Raw genomic sequence first — 21,548 nt, 5'->3', positions numbered from 1 at the left:
TGGGAGGAATCTTGGAGGTAGAGAGGTTTCAGAAAAGAAAGAATCAAGAATGTGGTCCAGTAAATAAGCAACCATGGGAAGAAAAAGGACTAAAGAAGAGGAGGTCACAGAACTGAGGCCCAGGATGGGGAGGCTACTCACAGGGACAAGAAGTGGGATGGGGAAGGGTCCAAGGGCCCCTGAAGGATGAAGCCAAGGGCCAAATTCTTCAGTGAATTTGTCTGTAGGGGAAGAGATGTGGAAGCCAAAGGGATATGAGGAAAAAGCTGTTTGGAGAATTATAGGAGGAGAACGAAGGGCTTCCAGGCAAAAGGAAGGGCATAAGCACAGCACAGAGGCATGCAGGAACATGGGGTGTTCAGGTCCCAGGGCCAGGAATAGGTCAGATCACGACAAACAATGCTAGGGGGGTTGGATCTGGCCTGGAAGAGATGGGGACCTGCCCATTCCTCCTACTCATCTGTATTCATAATGTTGGGGAGTCTGTAGACTCATCTTTGGATCCCTCCTCTACCTGCCTTCATTCCTTTGGTGACCTCATCCATTCTTAAGGCTGACAACTCCCAGGTTTACAACTCCAGGCTCATGTATTTCTACAAGGCTGAAAACTTGGGGGTGGAGGTGGGAGTGGGTGGAGACCCCCACCAGGGTCTGGTTTTCAGGTTCAGAAGTATGCAAATTGTTTCGTTAGTTTTCTATCCTCCTCTCTCCCCGTTAGGCAGTAGAAAATAAATGTATTAAAGCTGAAGGGTAAATGAAAAATCAATGTATTAGTTTATAGGGGCCAAAAGACCTTTAATTACTTTTTTTTTTGCCTGCTTGTTTTAAAAATACATTTATTGGTTTGATTCTGATTATAAGAATAATGCATATTTACTACAGAAAACTTCAGAAAATCAGAAAGTCTGAAAAACAAAATGCAAATCCTCTATAACACCAGCAACACTTCACATCTGTATTTGTGTGGATATGATCTTAACAATATTGGGATCATCCTGTACCTACTTTTGCATCCTATTCTTGTTTTTATATCGTAAGCATTTGGGCTTCTAGAATATATTTTATTTTTAGTACCCTAGTAACTCTGTTGCCAGTTTTTTTTTTTTTTTTTTTTTTTTGCCAGTTTTAAAATCCATTATCAGAAGGTTGCTTTCGTGAGTATAAGATCAGAGAAAAAAAGAAAAGGCAATAGTTTTAAACATCAGGTAAATATCCGAACAATTTTACGCAGATTAGGTTCCTGGACCCCGCATCCCCTCCGCGCATCTTTAGGACCGCGCAACGCCAAGGGGGAGGAGGCGCAGGGTCGAGGCTACGACCGCGAGGCCATCGCCCGGGCCACCGGGTGCCCCCGCCATTCCCGTTCCCGGGGCCCGCCCGCCCCCCCGGCTCCCGCCCCCTGGCAGAGCCGCGGACCCTGCGGCCGCCGGCTTCCTCCGGACGGCGCTCCCGCCTTCAACCAAGATGGCGCGGGCGGCGTCAGGCGGGGCACGTGACCCTGCGGCCCCCGCGCCGCCCCGCCCCGCCCCGCCCGCGCGCCTGGGTGCCCGGCTGCTGGCGGGGCTGCGGGCTGCGGGCTGCGGGCTGCGAGCCGGGGCCACGCGCGGCCGCGACGGAAGCATGTCTCGGGGGCCGGCGGGGGCCTGGGTAGCGCTCGGCCCGCTGCTTTGGACCTGCGGGCTGGCGCTGGAGGGCGGGATGCTGTACCCCCGGGAGAGCCCGTCGCGGGAGCGCAAGGACCTCGACGGCCTCTGGAGCTTCCGCGCCGACTTCTCCGACGGCCGGCGCCAGGGCTTCGAGCAGCAGTGGTACCGGGCGCCGCTGCGCGAGGTGCGGGTCCCGGGGGGCGAGGGCGGGCGCCTGACCTGGGCCCCGCAGCGATGGCGGCAGGAGCCTCGGATGGACGGGCCGACGGGGAGCGAGCGAACGGGAGGAGCCACCTGCGGGGAGCCGGCCCGGACGGTTGTGGGGCGGGGGCCGGGGCACGAGGGGCCTGATCCCAGGGTCTCCCCACGGGCCGGGCACGAGGGGCCTGATCCCAGGGCCCCCCACGGGCCGGGCACGAGGGGCCTGATCCCAGGGCCCCCCACGGGCCGGGCACGAGGGGCCTGATCCCAGGGTCTCCCCACGGGCCGGGCACGAGGGGCCTGATCCCAGGGGCCCCCCACGGGCCGGGCACGAGGGGCCTGATCCCAGGGTCTCCCCACGGGCCGGGCACGAGGGGCCTGATCCCAGGGGCCCCCCACGGGACAGGGCTTGGCACCCAGGCAGCCCAGGACCACTCCCAGGTCTCCCATCTGACTTTGGTGGCGTCGGCCTGTTTGGCCGCTGGTCCAGGCCACTCCTGGATCCTCCTTTCTCAGTGTCTGCCACCCATTCACAGGGGGAGGAAGAATGGAAGGCTGGGTGCTGGCGTTGTGCCTGCTCAGTTTCCTCTGCAGAGCAGCCCCCACACGGTCGCCTTCCTCTCTGGGGCTGTCAGTTAATTATCTTCCTCTTCTGCCTGTCCACCGTTCCTCTTGCCTTGGGCAGGGTTGTGGCCTGGCCCCACCCTTGTCCACAGACTACCCTGAGAAAGAACTGCACCCCCCTCCCCCCCGCCAAGCCCTGGACACAAACCATCCTTGCAGTGGATTTCTTGTCATCAAGTTACGCGTCCATTCAGCCAATACTTATTGAATCTTTGGAAGTCTCATTTCAGCGTGTTAGGAAGTCTTCCCCAGGCTGTTTGCAGGCTCCCTGAGCTGTCTGTCCTGTTCGTGCCTAGCCCTCTACCTGAGGTGGTCAGGGTTTCCCTGCCAGGCTCAGGTTTATGCAGTCCTGCCAGCTTGTCCTGAGGTGGTATCCCATATGGCCCCCAAAAGGGCCCCCCTGACTCCTCCACATTCTTCATAGAGCTGATCACCTGACAGCAAAGACCTTGTTCACAGTTTTATTCCTGGGACCTAGAAGAGTGTTGTAGGTGCTCACTGCACACTGTTGATTGAGTGAGTGTCCAGTGTCTACTTCGTGGAGTCATGAGGGGGGATGGCCTGGGATCCCAGGGCCTGGGGGAAGTCGTCTTGTCCAGCCTCCTTTCTGCAGGCAGGATGGTGGGGGATCCTGGCCCCTGGGGAACGGGTTGCCTGTGTCTTTGGTGATCCGGCCCTGATCCCAGGCCTTCTTTCCTCAGTCGGGCCCCACCCTGGACATGCCAGTTCCGTCCAGCTTCAATGATGTGGGCCAGGATAGGCAGCTGCGCAGCTTTGTCGGCTGGGTGTGGTACGAGCGGGAGGCCACCCTGCCCCGGCGATGGAGCCAGGACCCGGGCACGAGAGTGGTGCTGAGGATTGGCAGCGCCCACTACTATGCCATCGTGGTCAGTACAGCGAGCATCAGGCAGGGCAGGTGGTCGGAGCTGCTTCGGGGTGTCTGGTTCACAGGGGTCACCTGACAAGCCTGCTCCTGCAGTGGATGGGGGCCATGCTCAGGCCCCACACTGGGGTTAGTGGCCTGGTTTGGGAGCCAGTGGCCTGATTTATTCTCCCAGCGCTCACTTCCCCCATCCCTGAGCCAGGCGGCAGCTGGCAGGACTCCCCGCCCCCACGTAGCGTCCATCTGGGTAAGGGTGCCTAAGGTGGCTGGCACTGACTTGCCGTACCCTCCCCATGTCTCCTTGTGTCTGCAGTGGGTGAATGGGGTCCATGTGGCAGAGCACGAGGGGGGTCACCTCCCCTTCGAAGCTGACATCAGCAAGTTGGTCCAGAGCGGGCCCCTGTCCTCCTGCCGTATTACCCTTGCCATCAACAACACGCTCACCCCCCACACTCTGCCGCCAGGGACCATCGTCTACAAGACAGACGCTTCCAAGTGAGCAGCACTCTGCTCCCCTGCCCCCCCGCCCCCCACCCACTGGGCTTCCGACTAGGGGCTGGGTGGCCTTAGCAGAAGTGAGGCCCTGGCTCTGGGAGGTCAGGGAGACATGTGAGCTGAGGCTGAAGGACAGAGCAAGGCCCCAGCTGGGCATTGTTCTGCCATCCCAGGTACCCCAAGGGTTACTTCGTCCAGAACACATACTTTGACTTCTTCAACTACGCGGGCCTGCATCGCCCTGTGCTCCTCTACACCACACCTACTACCTACATCGACGACATCACCGTCACCACCGGCGTGGACCAAGACACTGGTGAGGGTGCCTGGCATGAACTTTGCTCAGCCAGGCTCCAGGTAGCTCTGCTCCCTGTTTAGAAAAATCCTTGAGGAGAGAGGCTCTCCCAGCATCTCTTGAGCCTCAGCCTTCCCATCCACCTGAGCAGATCTGGAATCCAGCCTGTCTGCACTGGCATGGGCAGCAGACGTCATCCATCTGGTCTGACCTCATTTTGTGAGCAAATGAAGCCCAAGGAGAAGTGGGGCTTGCCTAAAATCATAGCTTTGGGTGAATAGCTCGGGATCCAGGAGAATCCCTGTCTCTTCCCACCGTGTTGCCCTCCCTTAACCCCCCCTCAGTGCAGACTGAGATCCAGAAATAAACAGTTGTTGGCTGTGGACTCCTCAGTGGTCGCCGCAGGGAGCTCTCCTCTTCATGACCCAGGCTGTGTCTGTCCTTCTCTCTTTTGTCTTGATCTATCTCGTCTTTTGCAGGGCTGGTGGATTACCAGATTTTTGTCCAGGGCAGTGAACACTTCCAGCTGGAAGTGTATCTTCTGGATGAGGAAGGCAAGGTCGTGGCCCAGGGGACAGGGAGCCAGGGCCGGCTGCAGGTGCCCAATGTCCACCTCTGGTGGCCGTACCTGATGCATGAGCACCCCGCCTACCTGTACTCGTTGGAGGTAATGGTGGTTAGGATGGGGGCTACAGAAGGCCTTTGGCCCCCACCCCACAGCCTTGGCTTCTGGGGGGCGGGGTGCAGGACAGAGGGTCAGGCACACGTGGTCCTCTGAGCCTCCTGGTCAATTGGATTGAAGTGTTCCAATCAATCAATTGATTGATTTTCCCCAATCCTTGGTGGGGAGGCCCAGTTTCAAAGAGCAGGCACCAGGGAGCGGGTACCTCCTTACTGGTGGCAGAAGCCGGTGATTTCTGCTTGCGGTCCCAGAGGTGGGTCACTGCGGTTTACCAAGGGCCCTGTGTGGACTCAGGCCCGCATGGACTGCCTCACACCTGGTGCTTTGCCTTCGCAGGTGAGGCTGACTGCGCAGATGGCCGCTGGGCCTGTGTCAGACTTCTATACTCTCCCCGTGGGGATTCGCACCGTGGCCGTCACAGAGCGCCAGTTCCTCATCAACGGGAAACCTTTCTATTTCCATGGGGTCAACAAACATGAGGATGCCGATGTGAGTTGTAGCCGCTGGGTCGCTGTGAGGGCTGTTCCTCACCATTGCCTTCTCCATGGCCCCTGAAGCAATCGGGGGTGACTCAGAGCAGTCCAGCAAAGTGCAGGAAACCACTGCCTGATGGGGCTTGCGCTTGGGCCCGAGAGACGGCTGAGAGGGTGAGCCTTGCATGGCCTCGCTCTAGAAGGAAGTGCACCAGGATGGGGGCTGGGGGTTCACTCTGCCATGCACTCCCCTAGATCCGAGGGAAGGGCTTTGACTGGCCGCTGCTGGTGAAGGACTTCAACCTGTTGCGCTGGCTGGGCGCCAATGCCTTCCGCACCAGCCACTACCCCTACGCGGAGGAGGTGATGCAGCTCTGCGACCGCTATGGGATCGTGGTCATCGACGAGAGCCCTGGTGTGGGCATCATGCTGGTGTGAGTGCCCCCCCCCCCGCTCCTGGTGTGCCCAGCCTGCCCCAGGCAGCGGGCCCTGACTTGCTGCTCTTCCTCCCTGTGCTGCAGCCAGAGCTACAGCAATGTGTCCCTGCAGCACCATCTGGAGGTGATGGGGGAGCTGGTGCGTCGGGATAAGAATCACCCATCTGTAGTCATGTGGTCTGTAGCCAATGAGCCCACTTCCTTCCTGAAGCCTGCTGCTTACTACTTCAAGTGAGTCCCCTGACGGGGCCCTGGGCCAAGGCAGGGATGAGAGGTCAGCCCCGGGGCGAGGCAGGGTGGGGGCAGGTGAGTGCCTTGGGAAGCAGCCTGGCTCCTAGCCCGACTGGGTGCGCCTCTGCACACAGCCCATTCAGGGGACTGAGTACCACCTACCACTTTGTGATTTCAACCTGGGTGAGACCCATTGTCCCCTTTTCACACTTGAAATGAAATCTGGACATAACTTGTACACAGACTCAGACATATAACTTCAAGGTTACAAAAAGGTAGCCTGTGACACAAGGTACTGTCATTTATTTATCTTTTTTTTTTAATTTAAAAAAATTATATTCGTTTATTCATGAGGGACACACAGAGAGAGAGAGAGAGAGAGAGAGGCAGAGACACAGGCAGAGGGAGAAGCAGGCTCCATGCAGGGAGCCTGACGTGGGACTCGATCCCAGGACACTGGGATCGTGACCTGAGCTGAAGGCAGATGCTCAACCGCTGAGCCACCCAGATGCCTAGGACAGATGTTCATTTATAAAATAATATGTGAACATATGGGTCTCACTCCCCCGAAGACCCAGTGAGGGGGCCAGATGCTGGCACCTGGATGTGGAGTCACCGTGAAAGCACAGCTACAGTTGCCGACAGTGGGGGCACCGTGTTGGTGACTGCTAACTGCTGGCCGCACTGCCTTCACTGCCATGTGTTTCTAAGATGGTGTCTCTGGGTAAAGGTCTAAACAAAACAGTTACACTCTTCTCTCGTTTTATGTTGTCTCCATTCCTGGGAAATTTAGTGTATGTTAAAGGTACAAAAAAACCCCACTTTGTGATCCTTTGGAATCATCTGTAAAGAGGAGTTAGGTTTTATAAAACTGGACTTTCTAGGCACATGATTCTTTTTTTTTTTCAATAAATTTGTTTTTTATTGGTGTTCAATTTGCCAACATACAGAATAACACCCAGTGCTCATCCCGTCAAGTGCCCACCTCAGTGCCCACCACCCAGTCCCCCCACCCTCCGCCCACCACCCTTTCCACCATGCCTTCTACCACCCCCAGTTCATTTCCCAGAGTTAAGAGTCTTTCATGTTCTGTCTCCCTTTCTGATATTTCCTACCCATTTCTTCTCCCTTTCCTTCTATTCCCTTTCACTATTATTTATATCCCCCAGATGAATGAGAACATACAATGTTTGTTCTTCTTCGACTGACTTACTTCACTCAGCATAATACCCTCCAGTTCCATCCATGTTGAAGCAAATGGTGGGTATTTGTCGTTTCTAATGGCTGAGGAATATTCCATTGTATACATGAACCACATTTTCTTTATCCACTCATCTTTCGATGGACACCGAGGCTCCTTCCACAGTTTGGCTATTGTGGCCATTGCTGCTATGAACATCGGGGTGCAGGTGTCCCGGCGTTTCATTGCATCTGTATCTTTGGGGTAAATCCCCAACAGTGCAATTGCTGGGTCGTAGGGCAGGTCTATTTTTAACTCTTTGAGGAACCTCCACACAGTTTTCCAGAGTGGCTGCACCAGTTCACATTCCCACCAACAGTGCAAGAGGGTTCCCTTTTCTCCAGCATCCTCTCCAACATTTGTGGTTTCCTGCCTTGTTAATTTTCCCCATTCTCACTGGTGTGAGGTGGGATCTCATTGTGGTTTTGATTTGTATTTCCCTGATGGCAAGTGATGTGGAGCATTTCTTCATGTGCGTGTTGGCCATGTCTATGTCTTCTTCTTAGGCACACAATTCTTAACAGGGTTCTCAGTGATGTGCATATTCTAACTTTTCTAAAGTTCCATCATTGGACAGGATGAGTCTGTCCAAAGTTCATGGTCTCATTCACTAAATACTTCCCCCACCAGGCATGGCAGTGGACAGAACCCCACTTAGGGGCAGCATTGGGAGGGTTTACTACCTCTGGTGGGCCTTGCTTCCTTGGTGTTCTCACAATTATGCAGTGATCCCAGCCTGCAGAGCGTGATGACTTCACTTGCTGTGGGGGCAGCTGGGGGCATCCCCGGCATGGAGCCCTGTGGGCTGAGCTGTGGGTAGGAGATGTGGGGCTCTGGGCAGTGGGCCCACCTGGGCAAAGGAGAGCTCTGAGCACGCAGCCCAGAGCCTTGGGGTGCGGGCTGTGCTGAGTGGGGGGGCTGGTGTGCGGTGAGGCAACAGGAGCGCTGGTCCCAGGGTTCGGGGAGGTGTGGGCGATAGAGGGCACCCTCGCTGGGGCAGTGGGAGGTGGGCAGGGGCCTGAGGAGCCAGCGAGGCTTTGCAGCGTCCCAGTGCCCCAAGGGCTGTTTCTCTTTAGTATGGCTTTGGGACTCAGGCTAGGCTTGGGGAGAGGAGCGGAGTGAGGAGAGTCAAGAAGAAGGAAGTTGGCTGTGGGGGCGAGGAAGAGGGATGCGGGCTTGACCAGTGAGCGGGGTGACCGGCACCGCGTGCCTCTGATGGGTCCCCGGGTTGAGTCCTGAGCACAGGCTGGGCCCTCTGTCCGAAGCCTCTCCTGAAAGTCCCTCCTTGGTGAGCGCGACTCAGCATAGCTGTCGTTTCTTCAGAGTCTGGGGCTGGCTTGCCAATGTCCTGCCTCTCAGAGCTCTGCTCCCCTTCCTGGTCCTCCTGCCACTTGTACCGGGCTTGGAGCCTTTCCCTGTGCAAACTGTGTGAGGCTGCAGAGGTCGAGGTGTCCCCCGTGCACACCTGCCTCCTCGCACGCACCCCCTGCTTGGTAACTTAGTATCCGTCGGGGCCACTAGCTTTCTTGGAGGGTCAGCATGCCGTTTGGGGCAGCACCCAGCCCGGGACCCCAGTGCCGGGGGCCTGCATACCTTGCGAGGGTGGCCCACTCTCTGGGGTTGGGATTGGGGAAGGGAGAAAGAAAGTTGCTGGGCAGTGTGAGCTAAGGTGAGAAGGACGTGTTTGCTCACCTAAAGTCCTCCTCAAGGTGGGGAGGGGAGCAGGGCTTGGGATGGTTGATGGGAGGGAGGGAGGGACGGCTGTGGGAGGACCCTGCCCACACTGACCAGGCCTTGTCTTCTGCCTTCTGCCAATAGGACGCTGATTGCTCACACCAAGGCCTTGGACCCCTCCCGGCCCGTGACCTTTGTGACCAATTCCAACTATGAAGCAGACCTGGGGGTGAGCCTGGGGTTCTCCGCACCACTTCTCTTCCCCCACTTGTCCCCTCGCCTTCCGTGATGCTGGCTAACATGGGCTGCGGAGACGAGCCTGGAGCAACTGGCCCCAGCGCTTTCCTGGACGGTGTTCAGGTGAAGGGTTGCTGGCTGCTTGTTGGACAGGTGGACTGGCTTCCTAACCCGAGGAGGCTGGCACAGCGAGGTCTCATGGGCGCTCCTCCGTTTAGGAGAGCTTAGCGTTGTCACTGTCCAGCGTCCCTTAAACCTGCCTGGTTGTCAGAACCACAAAGGAAGCTCCTGAAGGTACGGATGCCTGGATTCTGAGCTGATGCTGGTTCAGTAAGGCCTTGGTGGCACCCTGCATTTTTACAAAGCTCCGCAGCGATTCCCGCTGTCACCTGGCTGTGGCAACACGGGCTGGGCGGATGGAGGGCAGCTGGCCTGGCTGTGCTGCCCGCACCCCCGCCCCAGTGCGGCAGCCCCTCGGACTGTGTGTTGTGTTGTACTGAAGCTGGACAACACGGGAGCCAGGAAACGCTGCTTCAGGAGGGAGCAGCAGGCTGCTCCGTAAGAGAACGTGACGCAGGAGGAGCCAACACCACGGGGAGAATGCAGGGGAAAATGCTCTGCAAGTATGAATAGGGAGCCCTCGCCACAGAGTGCCCGGAGGCCTGCAGCCCCTCAGAGAAGCATGAAGACCATGGCAAAACACTGTTCCTGGAGCACAGGCGGCGCCTCCTTGGGTCCTGGCCCCCCCACCCGGGTGCCCAGGAAGCCGGGCCCGCGCCCCCAAGGCAGGAGGTGCCCTCATCTGGGGCCTGTGGCCACCCATAGGCGTTGTGTTGCTGTTGCCGCCCTCTGCCACTGCCCGTCTCATACCAAGGGGCTCACTTGCCCAGGAAAGTCGGGGCCTGGCCGGCCCAGGGAGGCCGTGGAGGTTGGCATTTGTGCAGGCAATTAGGCGGGACGGGGCAGCTGGCTGCCTGGTGTTGGCTGCTGTGTCCCAAGCACCGTCCAAGTAGACACCAGCTCTGCCTCCCGCCAGGAGGGAGTGTGCGGCCCCCTGCGGCCCCCAGCACCAGCTCACAGATGGTGCTTAGCCAAGATGTTCGCCAGGAGAAAGACTGCACGTGTCCTTTAGTGGGGCACCTTTCCCCAGGGCCAAGTGAGGGAGGGCTAGTGTGACAGGCCATAGAGAGAGAAGCCCTCCAGGGTACAGGCGCAGCCAGGTCCACAGCATCAGCCACAGTCACAGACCTGCCTCTGCCTGCTGCACGGGTGGGGGGGGTGTGGTGTACACCCCCTGCCACCTGCGCCCTGGTGCTCTCCTCCAGCTTTCTGGCCCGTGAACAGGTGTAATGCTCTCCTCCTAGGCGCCGTATGTGGACGTCATCTGTGTCAACAGTTACTACTCTTGGTATCACGACTATGGGCACATGGAGGTGATTCAGCTGCAGCTGGCCACCGAGTTTGAGAACTGGTATAGGACCTACCAGAAACCAATAATCCAGAGCGAGTACGGGGCAGAGACAATTGCAGGCTTCCACCAGGTAAGCAGTGAACAGCGGTGCCACTCATTCTCCCAGGCCAGACAGGGCTCCCCCATTGCTCACTGTGCTCCTCGGGCTCACATCCCCCGGTCCTCCAGGGTTCAGGCCTCGGTCCCGTCTCCAGAGAGCCTCCCACCAACTGCCCGAGTGGCCTCCTGAGCAAATCCAAACCTTGGAAGCCCCTCACTGGCTTCCCGTGGCCCCACACGAAGGCCCTGGCCCCTGGCCAGGGCGCTGAGGTCTCTGCCTACCCCAGGTCCTCCTCCTCCTCTGCCTTCCCTCCTGGTCACTGGGCGGTTCTCACTGCTCGTGGGCTGCTGCTCTGCTGGGGGCATTCCTTCGGCCTGGAATACCCCTGCTGGTACCACATCTGCCACCTGTAATGGTGGACTCTACTCTGCTCCAGTCTCTGCTCAGGTGTCCCCCCTTTGGGGAGGTTTACCCACTTGCCCCAGGCCTGCTCAGCCTCTGTCTCAGCCCTTCTCACTGGATTCTGTCATCATTTCTTTGACTCTCTTCTTGGCAAGACTGTGGTTTCAAGAGAACTACTGAATCCTGTTTATCCTTGCTTCCCAGGCCCTCAGCAGTGTCCGCACTCAGTGGGTACCAAATAATATTAAGGAAATGAATGAAATCTTGGAGCAAATTTTAATCACTAGAGTTTTTCACACCCTCCTCTTTTTATTTCCTCACCAAAGATACGATACTTTATCTTGTGGGGATTTTTTTCCCTGTGGATTCTTACACCACAGCAAGCCCCTCATCGCTTCCCCCCCCCCCCCCCCCGTCAGTCACACTCACCTGTCACAAGTACCAGATTCCTTGTTGACACACAATGTATTTATCCTTGGTACTCCTGTTCATACCCTTAAATTCATCTTGCTTACACAGAATGCCACTTTTACAGACTGCTAGAGTAGGGGGAGATAGCGTATGAGAACACCAGTTCTTCATCTTTGAGAAGGTGGCCAACTCTGAATCTTGAAGAGGATCAGGCTAGATCTAGTGCTGACTGCATCATTTGCCGTGATGAATTTTTCTGCAGTGTTCAGAAGCCACTAGCTACATGTGGCTACTGAGGACTTGAAATGTGGCTAAATCAACTGACCGAGTTGATTTAGTTTAATTTAGTCTTTATTTTAAATAGCTAGGTGTGGCTAGTATTAGGCCATGCAGGGTTGTTCCCAGTAAAAACAAAGTAAGAAAATCTACATATTGCCCTGCCCTCAAATTCAGCTTTGGAACCAGAACAAAACATGGCTCAGCTGTACTATGACCTTACCAGTGCATCTGATATAACATTATAATCCTTCTCATTGGAACAGAAAATCAAAGCTTGCAGGGTTTTGTTCTCCTGTAAAATAACTGAGATGCTGCATCCTTGAACACTGAAGATGTGAGTGCCCCCAGATTCCCATGGGACATCTGAATGATCGTTACGTTGAAGTGTGCACCACACGTAGGAGCTCTTTACCAAATCCTGAACAAGTCCACAGACACGGCCTCTGCTCTCATGAGGACCCTCTCCTGGGAACTGGGAGCTTGGCTGCCTTCCGGGGAGCTGTGTGGGGTGCGTCTCAGCCCCCTACTAACTAATCTGCTGCTCACCCTCAGTACACCTACAGCTTGAGTCTGTCTGGAGGGTAGAACCAGCAGGGGCAGGGACACACTGACCTTCCCTGCTTATCACTTCATGGCCAAAACCTCTATGGAAGCACATACTAAGTCATTTGGGGAATGGATAGATGTGCTAAATAGTCGCTTCCCCAGACCAGATACAGATAGATATGAGGTGAGTTCAGTGAGTCACGCTAGTTCTCAAATTATGCGCTGGCAGCTACTTAAAACTTGAGGTTTAGTTTTATTATTCGAAGGCTTATTTTTACTTCCACTGTCACTCAGCTTTAAGGCTGTCCTGGTCTTAAATAGGGACAGAAGAGTAAGGTAAAGAAAATACCAAGTCCTGTTGCTAAAGCAGTTGCTAATTCAGGTTGTTTACAGAAAATCTCTTTCCTTTCCTCTGGGCCTCGTCACAGCCTGGCTGTCCACCAGTGCCAGCGGTCCTGGGTCACTACAGCCCACTGTGGGCATGGCTATTCTGGTCACCATCACATGGGTCTTTATTTTTATCTGACGTTTACAGTTCTACAAGTTCTGCCTCTTTTTTTTTTTTTTTTTTTTTTTTTTTTTTTAGTTCTGCCTCTTAAATTGTCCATTTGCTTTGAACCGTAGGATCCACCTCTGATGTTCAGTGAGGAGTACCAGAAAGGTCTGCTCGAGCAGTATCACTTGGTGCTGGATCAGAAACGCAAAGAATATGTGGTTGGAGAGCTCATCTGGAATTTTGCTGATTTTATGACTGACCAGTGTAAGTGGCAGTTTGGTTTACAGAATGTACCATTTCTCATTTTTTCAGGTTGGCCTTTAGTTCAGGACATTGGGTTGTAAGAACAGTGGAAACGAGCGGGGAAGCTCTAATCAATGTAGGTGATGGGAGAATTTCTTAGGAGAACCAAGTGGTATCTAGCAAGCAGAAGTCACTTGCCTGCTTCCCAAATCATTTTATGGTATAAAAGTAAACGGTAGAACCTCTTCTCTTGAGGCAAAAATGACCAACTTACCTTTGTCGGTTTCACAACAGTGTGAGAAAAAAGTGGACCTTGTATTGGATTTACTTGTGGGATACACTTGTTATGCCAGAGTAGCATACTCAGCATACTGAGCCCGGGAAACTTAGGGTATTTCAGTATGGTTTACATCATCCACTTGTAAAAGGCAGGTTTACCAAGTACAAGTAAGTGTCAAAGTGTTTTGAATGTGGGAGGGTCTGAAGTCTGCATATTTCTGAAGTGGGGAGAGGTGAGGGCCACTTCAGTTAGGTTCCAAATGAATGTATCTCCTTTCTTCCTGTTCCTGTAGGTATTGCTAGTTTTCTGATACACCATAAACTTAGCATAGCAATTTGGGGAGGTGAGGAAGGATTTGGTAGTAGTGGACATTAGAACATAACACAAGGAAAGACAGGCCTTTAGAACGTGAAAGTTTAATTAAAAATTAGAATGGAGAGGAGGGAGGTAAAGAGAAAAAGGAATGAAAACACAAGCCTCTCCGTTTGGTAGATGGGATCCATGGCTTCTGCAGCCTGGTTTCGTGAACGGGTGTGTCGGCTCTGCGTACAGGCAGTGAGCTGTGTGAGTGGACAGATTACCTGACTTTTATGAGCCTGTAAGTGGGGATAAGGCACCGTGCAGGTTGAAGTAGGAATTTATTTGATAAAGCGCTTGGCACGGTGCCTGGCATTTGCTTATAGGGAAAGCCCTTCCCACTTGAGCCAGACTGTGGTTTCTCTGGTGGAGAGGGAAGGTGCGCGCGAGCCGCAGCCAGCCCCGCCCACCCAGAGCTCCGGCTCCGGCTCCGGCTCCCACTGGGAGATTGGGCTTTTCAGAAAAGCCCAAGTCTTTCTGGGGTAACTGCCTCAGCCTCCGGCCCCTGACCAGGCAGCTGGGGACTCGTGCTTAAAACCTCGTGTCGCAGATAAAAGAAAAATAATTTGGGGTGTTTTCCCCGTGACAGACCAAAGAAATAACCCATTAGGGAGCTGAGGTTTCGGGGAGGAGCGGTATTTCAATCTGTACGCTGCCGTCGTGCAGCCGCTTCTGCAGGCTGCTTCTGCCCGGCCCATCGAGGGGCCTGAACCTCCTTTCCCTCCATTTCCAGCACCACAGAGAGCAGTAGGGAACAGAAAGGGCATCTTCACTCGCCAGAGACAACCCAAAGCGGCGGCCTTCCTTTTGCGAGAGAGGTACTGGAAACTTGCCAATGAAACCGGGCACCACCGGTCCGCGGCCAAGTCCCAGTGTTTGGAAAACAGCCCGTTCGCCCTCTGAAGCCTCTGTCTGCCCCGGAGGGGAAGGGACCACGTCCACGGACCCCATGGACCGCGTGTGGCCGCCTGGGACGTTCCTGCCTGCAGCCTGTACTGATTCACTGGAAGGGAATCTTAGAGGTGGAAATAAAGGCTTTTGTTGTGTGTGAATAAAGAGTCATCTTAGAAGTGACCGTCCATCTGTTGAATAATCTGTGTGGCTGGAAAGCATCCGGAACTGTGTTTAGGTGTCAGGCTGCTACCCCAGACCTCTGTGCTCGCTGTGGAGCCCCTTCTACACTCACACCACAGTCAGGGCTGCCGGTCACCGACGGTGCTGCTGCAGCAAAGCGGGAGGAAAAGAGAACTGCTCGTGGGCTCCGCAGGGGAGCTCCAGGGGAGCTCCAGGCCCACGGCATAGACAGAAGGTGCTGTTGCTGGGATAAGGAGCCAGGTCTGCATACCAGGTCCCACAAAGCTAAGCTGACAAATGAGAAGACAGGAGCTGGGGAATGTCAGAGGCTACCTGTTCTTCCAGACATTAGTCCCACCTCAGCCATAGTCTAGTCTTGACAGAGAGGGACAGAAGGACATTAAACTACAGTGACTGTGATGGGATCTTTTGTACCTCTGGGTGGTGGCACCTGCTCTGCTCCTAGGGGATGGTCCTCCTCTCCCACGGGCTCCAGTAAGGCAAGGAAGGTACACTGTTCCTAAGGTGTCAGTCCTGGTTGAAAGCTCCGTGCTTTGGAAAAAGACTCCTGTTGGCGTCTAGTCAAATACAGAGGACCATGAACCAACGTGGTTCTTAATCCAGAACTTAATTCACTTCACTTGGGGTTGATTCCACACATCTCAGCACATGCCTATTTTTAATCCTTCCTTTCTTGCAGGAAGGGAACAGTAAGGACCATTTAACCTCCTTTTAGTGGTCATCCATTGACCACTTTTAAATGTGAGTGTAGTTGGTTCAGATATGAAGTTAGAGATTCTAGGGTTTACACGTTTTTGAACTTACGTTCTTTGAAGGTATCAGGTTTTGTGTTACATTAATGTCTAGGAATGATCTATGATTTTTTACTTGACATTTAAAAAAGGTTACACAGAGCAGACACACTTAAATGTTTGACAAGTTAGGGGTAAGTGCCATGTCCTAAGTCCCAAGGTTCTATCACAGAGGCATTTGTTAAAGTCACTAAAACATGGCTGAACTGTATTTTATGTGGATTCATCATCCTTGGAGATGTTAGTTACTTTTTTAGGAGACAGAGTAGCAAAAAAAAAAAAAAAAAAAAGGAAAAAAAAAAGAGAGAGTAGCGTTTTTAGGCCTATACTTAGGCCATGCTTAATACAGTTTTATATAAAACATTTCACGTTTTCTGGGCTAGTTTATAAAAGAAAAAAAGCAAAAGCTGTGGGCAAGAGCTGACAGCACCTTTGGTGTGCTTATACAACTCTGAGCACTAACTTCTTTTTCACTAATTCTTGACAACCACACACATCATAAGCCCACGCAAATTCCATGAACTAGAATCTCTAAGAATGCTGCATGTGTTCTCCATAAACTGCATTTCAGGGAAAAACAATCAATTTCAGTGCATCTGTAAAAATGGAATTAATGTGTCAGCTTCAAGGAAAGTTTATGGGAAGACTGGATTCTTTTTTTTTGGAAGACTGGATTCTTTTCAGCTCCTTGTTTGAACTATAAGAAGGATGGCAGCACAGCTTCCACAGGTAACGTCTACATTTATTTTATACCAAAAAAGTTATGTGCAACAAATAAACATTCTTACATATTTACATTTGTTTTTACCAGTTAGCAAAACTGTGTCCTAAATCTCTGATAAAGAATAATTCTATCTATATTAAAGGGGGAAGTCTGCCCAGTGAACTCCACTTTAAAGAATGTTTACTCTGGAGCTTAAAGCACTAGTAATAAATATTTTTTGATGGAACATACTATACAGATCATACACCTAATACTTAGGCCATGCTTAATACAGTTTTATATAAAACATTTCACGTTTTCTGGGCTAGTTTATAAAAAAAAAAAAAGAAAGAAATTAACCGAGTAGCCTGGATTCCCACCCCTGCCCCTTTTGTTTGATTGAAGGGTGGTTCTCACAGATCAGGAATCGGAAGTGCTGCTGAATAGAGATGTTCCACCAATGCTTGTGTGTTGGGGGAAAATACCAGGACAAAGGTTGCATGTTAGGTATTCCTTTAAAATAGGTTTCCAAAAATGACAGTGGATTTCTTGTTGGCATTTGTCTAACACGAATTTTCGAGACAAGATTTGCCAGCTTTCGCTCATGTCTGTGCTGGTTCCAATCTGTTACGAAGTAGTTGCTGAAGATAGCTTTGCATGTTTGCTGATAATCTTATGAATGAAGTACAAGCAAACTAAAGCCAACAAATAGTTTTAATTTCTCTGGAGTCTTGGTCCTATAGCCTACTGAGTAGGGTCCAAAGATCTCTTGCACCAAATGACAGATCTTTGTATGAACATAGTCAATGTTTTTCAACATCTTTAAAAGTAACGGATTTAATGAGAGGCGACGGACATCAAGTAGAAGTAATTTCCTGGCACGCAGCTAGTTAAACCTGAGTTATTTCACCAGTTTACCTTCGCAGAAAGCACCTAGCTGCAACAAAAAACTGAATTCTCTAAACCACCTAGTTTCCCTAGAATTTGTCATCTAATGACAGCTTCTCCAATTTCTTCAAATGATAGGACTACCAAGTAAATAAGGGGCTTCATTTGTTACAAGAAGAGTAGAATTACTGCAAAACCCAAAGATCTGACTCCTTCTCCCCGCTAATTTGTTCTTCAATGTTGGTGGCTAGCAATGTTGCAGTGTTTTAAATATGGAATCTAAAAGTCATAACAATCTGAACAATCTTACAGCATGGTCTCCTTCTTGAGGTGGAAGAGAGGATGTAGAGGGGAGCCTAAATTCTTCCACCAGGGTCCTGCTGCTTACCGAGATACAGGCGTTAAAATGCTGTTATTTCAGGCAGCACACTTTCATTGCTCAGTGAGGAAAAAAAAAACCCATTAATTCTACTGGGGTTACAGGAACATGGCAAATATTTTGTACAACTGAAACAGTGGTGTTTTCCCCAAGGCTTATTAGGAAAGCAAAGGAAAACCTTGAAGGGTCTGGCAGGACATTTTTATGTTTGACCATGTAAGAGTTGAAGACATTCGCAAGAACGCAGCATCAAGACAAGCTTTAACTATACTTTGCTGATTGATACAAAATAGGATGAAAAACCATTTTAAATTGGGACACAAGGAACTTATTTAGCACAACCAGTGTTATATATACCACAGAAGTCTTCACGGTTAACCATTTCCACTCTAGCTTAGAAGAAAGAACCAGGAAGCTGCTGGGTAGAACTGAAAGCACTGCCACAAGATGACCTCAGTGCACAAGCCCTGCAACAGCAGGATTTGTTTCTCCATGAACACCAGACATCCAGTCCAGTGCTTTCTGGAGTTCTCTAACTACAGCAACAACAACAATACATACATCATAAGACAGGCATCGAAATATTCACATTCATGGGAAAACAGAAGCCTTGAAATCCGAATTCAGCTTTTACAAAACTGGTTAAAACCGGGTGAAAGTTCATTACAATTCTGATTTTCTACCTGCCTTGGGCCAGAAAAATACATTGCCTCAATTAGGACAGTTAGTTGGAAACTGCTGAACAGTTGCTGACTTTACTCATTAGGGTTTACAGAGCAGAGCCTGTCCCCTCCCTTCAAAAAAAGGCGGCTTGTTAAAGTACGTGAAGGTTACCAGTCTATTTTTAACATAATGATTAATTGGAAGCAAAAACATTGCTACTACTTTTCAATCTAAGGAATAAAATGATCATACAGAACCTTTCTAGAGAATAATGCAAGTTTTCTACGTCATGGTAAGAGGAAGGAAGGACACTTCTGCCCAAGTTCAACACACAAAATATTTGGTTTGAGATTTAAGACAGAAGGCACTTTTAACATTCTGATATAAGGTGTTAACCAGAGAAACATATTGTCACAATTTCATTTGGGTTTATTCACATCACCTTTAAAACCGAGGCATTTGCGTAGTTACCAGGAAGAGCAGTGACACCACTTGTGTACTTCGCCTTCAGCTATTTCTACCTGCACTACTCCCGACGGAACAAACAGAGCAGCATGTCAGCCCTAAAATTTACAACTGTAATATTGACTCTAAAACAATTAAACTAGACATCCAATTAGTGCAGAATGAAACAGGAGGAAATACTACAGAGGTACCCAAGAGCAATCCTACTCCGGAGCAACTGGGCTTATACTGGTTATTTCAAGGTCAATACTGTCTGGTCAACTGGCACCAATGTTAAGGAAAGAGATCTGCATGAAAATTCAGCTACTGTAAGAAACTATCTAAAAATGCCATATTAATATTTCCAGCTTTTCTCCAAAGAAATCTACCCCATTTCCCCAACTTTAGTGTCCTGAAGGCCTTGGATGTGAAGGTCTGCTCACATGACTTACTTTTAAGGTCCTAACTGATCCAGTTTTCTGACTTGAACGTTCAAATTTAGTTTCTTCCCTTTGGAGGAAGGAGACGAACGGGAACCGACTACCCTATTTTTGCCGTCAGTGCCGGACCCACAGTGGTCAGTACTTTTCTCAAGATGCTCTGTATGGACTTAACTATTGTCCCTCTTTCTTCAGTCAACGTCGGGCTGCCAATTCTTCACTGCTACACTTCGGCTAAGCTGTCCAGTAAGTTCTGCAGGATGGATCCAATGTTTCTTTTATTTACAAACGTTACATAGATGGATTCTAGTGGAATCTACATGTTTCAATCCATCAGCTAAAAACATATTACATATTGTAAACATGGCAATATTTAATACAGTATCTATTCTAAAATATTTTCATGTCATGATCACATTTGTTATACCTGAAATTGAATTTATACACATTGGAGAATTACTAGCAATGGTTGCTCACTTGACAATCATGGGCAGGGGGCTAGGGCTACGTTTCATTATCTCAGAAACATCTTCAAAGTAAAGTTAAAGCTTGTCTTTGATTGGCTCGGCAGCTCCTTTTTTTTTTTTTTTTTTGTATCCATATTGAAAATGAAAGATTGACACAGAAAATAGCTAGGGCCCCTTCTAATTTACAGGATTTTAAAAAATCAGTTTAAGATTCTTGGGGAAAGTGTCTGTTGTGAAGAATCAAAACAAAACAAAACAAAACAAAAAAACTGCTGCAAAATAAACTTAATGGCAAAGGGGACTTCCGACTGTCCAGAGTTCATCCGTTTGTTAGTCCTGCTTGGGCTGCAGCTGCCGTTTCCAGGCCTCGTTCAAGTAAACTAGTCGTTTATAGTTGATGATAAGAAGAATGAAGTTCAGCACGTATGTGATGACGCATATGATGCAAAACTCCTTCAGCACAAAGTACAGAATGTAGGCCAGATACAAGGAGCCTACCACGGACACGATGGAGGATGTCATGAGGATTAAAGCTGCAACTGCACTTGCTGTCATGCCTGCAAGAGAAAGAGACACCCAACTCAGTCAGGCCCTGACCCCGGAGAGAAAGTCTCTGTGTTAAAAGCTAGCACTCTGTGATTTGCCGCAGCATGGGAATATGACTTTACTGGAAAATGCGATGAGTTTTGAGAACACAAGCTACTGGTCTGTTTTGTTAAGGTTATGCAGGTTGATTTTGCATGTAGAATACTCCCTTTACAGCTGCAGTGTCTCTGATGTTTCAGTATTCTAGGTGAAATACTACTTATACCATAAACCAGCCTTCATTAAGTCATGCAAAGAAAACATGCAGTCTTCTAATCACATCATGCATGAGGCTCATCTGTAAAATCGACAGTCTCGTCACTCCCAATGGATAAAGGAACATGAGGACCACAACCTTCTCTCCCAGGCAGGACACACTTCCTCCAACCTTTTCACTGCAGGCTCCCCATCTGTGGGAAGTAAAACTTGCCTTCTCATGTTTAGGTCAAATTTTTAAAAAATCCATACTGGGAGATGATTGTACCAATACGCTGCTGAAGTTGTAATAACCATTTCAGAAAGGGCTCACCCTGGAAGGTAACAGAAACCACGTTTGGCCAGTTGGCCACGTGTAGGTCAAACCAGATCAAGAAAAAGGCACTTCTGTGGGCTAACCCAGGGCTCTCTTGATGCTATCTGATATCTTCACATGTATTATTTTGTAATTTTCTGAAGCCAACAGTCGTGAGAACATGTGCATTTATTTTCAAGGACAGAGGAGATAGCAGAGCATATTCAACTACCCTCCCTCCCAACAACTAATGGACAAGGAGAACAGAAACAGGAAAAACTAATCGGTGGTAGGAGATCTGAAGTGGTTAATTAAGGAGCTGAAATCCCCACTGCCTGTTGATGAGAAGCTGCCTGTGGGCTAGTCTAGCCACAAAGGCCAGACCAAGGCCGGACCTGCCCACAAGACCAGTCATTCTAGCCTTACCTTCCGTAAGGCTCTTCAAGGCACTTCAAGATATTGCTGGATTACTTATGCCAGGGACTGGTGAATCTGATTGTCCACCTGCTTTTGTAAACAAAGACTGAGTGGAACCCAGCCACGCTCACTCGTTTATGTAACATCTGTGGCAGAGCTAAGTAGCTACAAGAGCCAGCAAAACCTAAACGTTTTTCTGTCTGGCCTTTTACTAAATATCTAAGACTTCAAAAATTAATGCAGTCACATTTTCCTGAGAGAGTTAGTTTCCAAATGATATGAACAAGTGCCACTCTTTTCCTTAACTTGAGATAATACTCATTTTTACTTCCCAATACTGGTGTGTGCATAGATTAACAGAGCTAATAGGAGGGGCACCTGGCTGGCTCAGCCAGTAGAGCCTGTGACTCTTGATCTCAGGTTTTTTTTTTTTTTTTTTTTATTTTATTTATTTATTCACGGAGACACACACACAGACAGAGCGGGGGGGGGGGGTGGGGGGGGGGGAAGGGAAGCAGGTTC

General features: G+C 50.7%; 2 protein-coding genes across 6 annotated transcripts in view; one reads left to right on the top strand and one right to left on the bottom strand.

Annotated features, from left to right (window-relative positions):
• Positions 1–1,568: 1,568 nt before the first annotated feature.
• Positions 1,569–14,717, top strand: GUSB (glucuronidase beta). Of its 5 annotated transcripts, XM_035717634.2 has the most exons (13): positions 1,703–1,830; positions 2,896–2,987; positions 3,173–3,358; positions 3,668–3,849; positions 4,023–4,165; positions 4,624–4,811; positions 5,163–5,315; positions 5,555–5,733; positions 5,821–5,967; positions 9,026–9,110; positions 10,483–10,659; positions 12,892–13,027; positions 14,377–14,717. In XM_035717634.2, exons 3-13 carry the CDS (start codon positions 3,191–3,193, stop codon positions 14,544–14,546), a joined length of 1,728 nt encoding a protein of 575 aa, XP_035573527.1. In that variant the 5' UTR covers positions 1,703–1,830; positions 2,896–2,987; positions 3,173–3,190; the 3' UTR covers positions 14,547–14,717. The 5 variants fall into 5 exon arrangements, with proteins under 5 accessions (XP_035573526.1, XP_025281504.1, XP_035573527.1 ...); XM_035717633.2 differs by lacking the exons at positions 2,896–2,987; positions 14,377–14,717 and adding an exon at positions 13,779–13,871 and having other exon boundaries at positions 1,569–1,830; XM_025425719.3 differs by lacking the exon at positions 2,896–2,987 and having other exon boundaries at positions 1,574–1,830.
• A 1,533-nt stretch (positions 14,718–16,250) lies between these two features.
• The window catches only part of VKORC1L1 (vitamin K epoxide reductase complex subunit 1 like 1), a 67,349-nt gene continuing 62,051 nt past the window's right edge, over positions 16,251–21,548 (bottom strand). Inside the window, exon 3 of the mRNA XM_025425718.3 lies at positions 16,251–20,070. Coding sequence (XP_025281503.1) covers positions 19,844–20,070 — 227 coding nt within the window. The 3' untranslated portion in view covers positions 16,251–19,843. The remainder of the gene's footprint in view (positions 20,071–21,548) is intronic.

This window comes from Canis lupus, chromosome 6 (assembly GCF_003254725.2).
Source record: "Canis lupus dingo isolate Sandy chromosome 6, ASM325472v2, whole genome shotgun sequence".
NCBI classification, from domain to species: domain Eukaryota; kingdom Metazoa; phylum Chordata; class Mammalia; order Carnivora; family Canidae; genus Canis; species Canis lupus.
The sequence above is the reverse complement of the archived record's forward strand: the minus strand, read 5'-3'. Positions and strand labels throughout refer to the sequence as shown.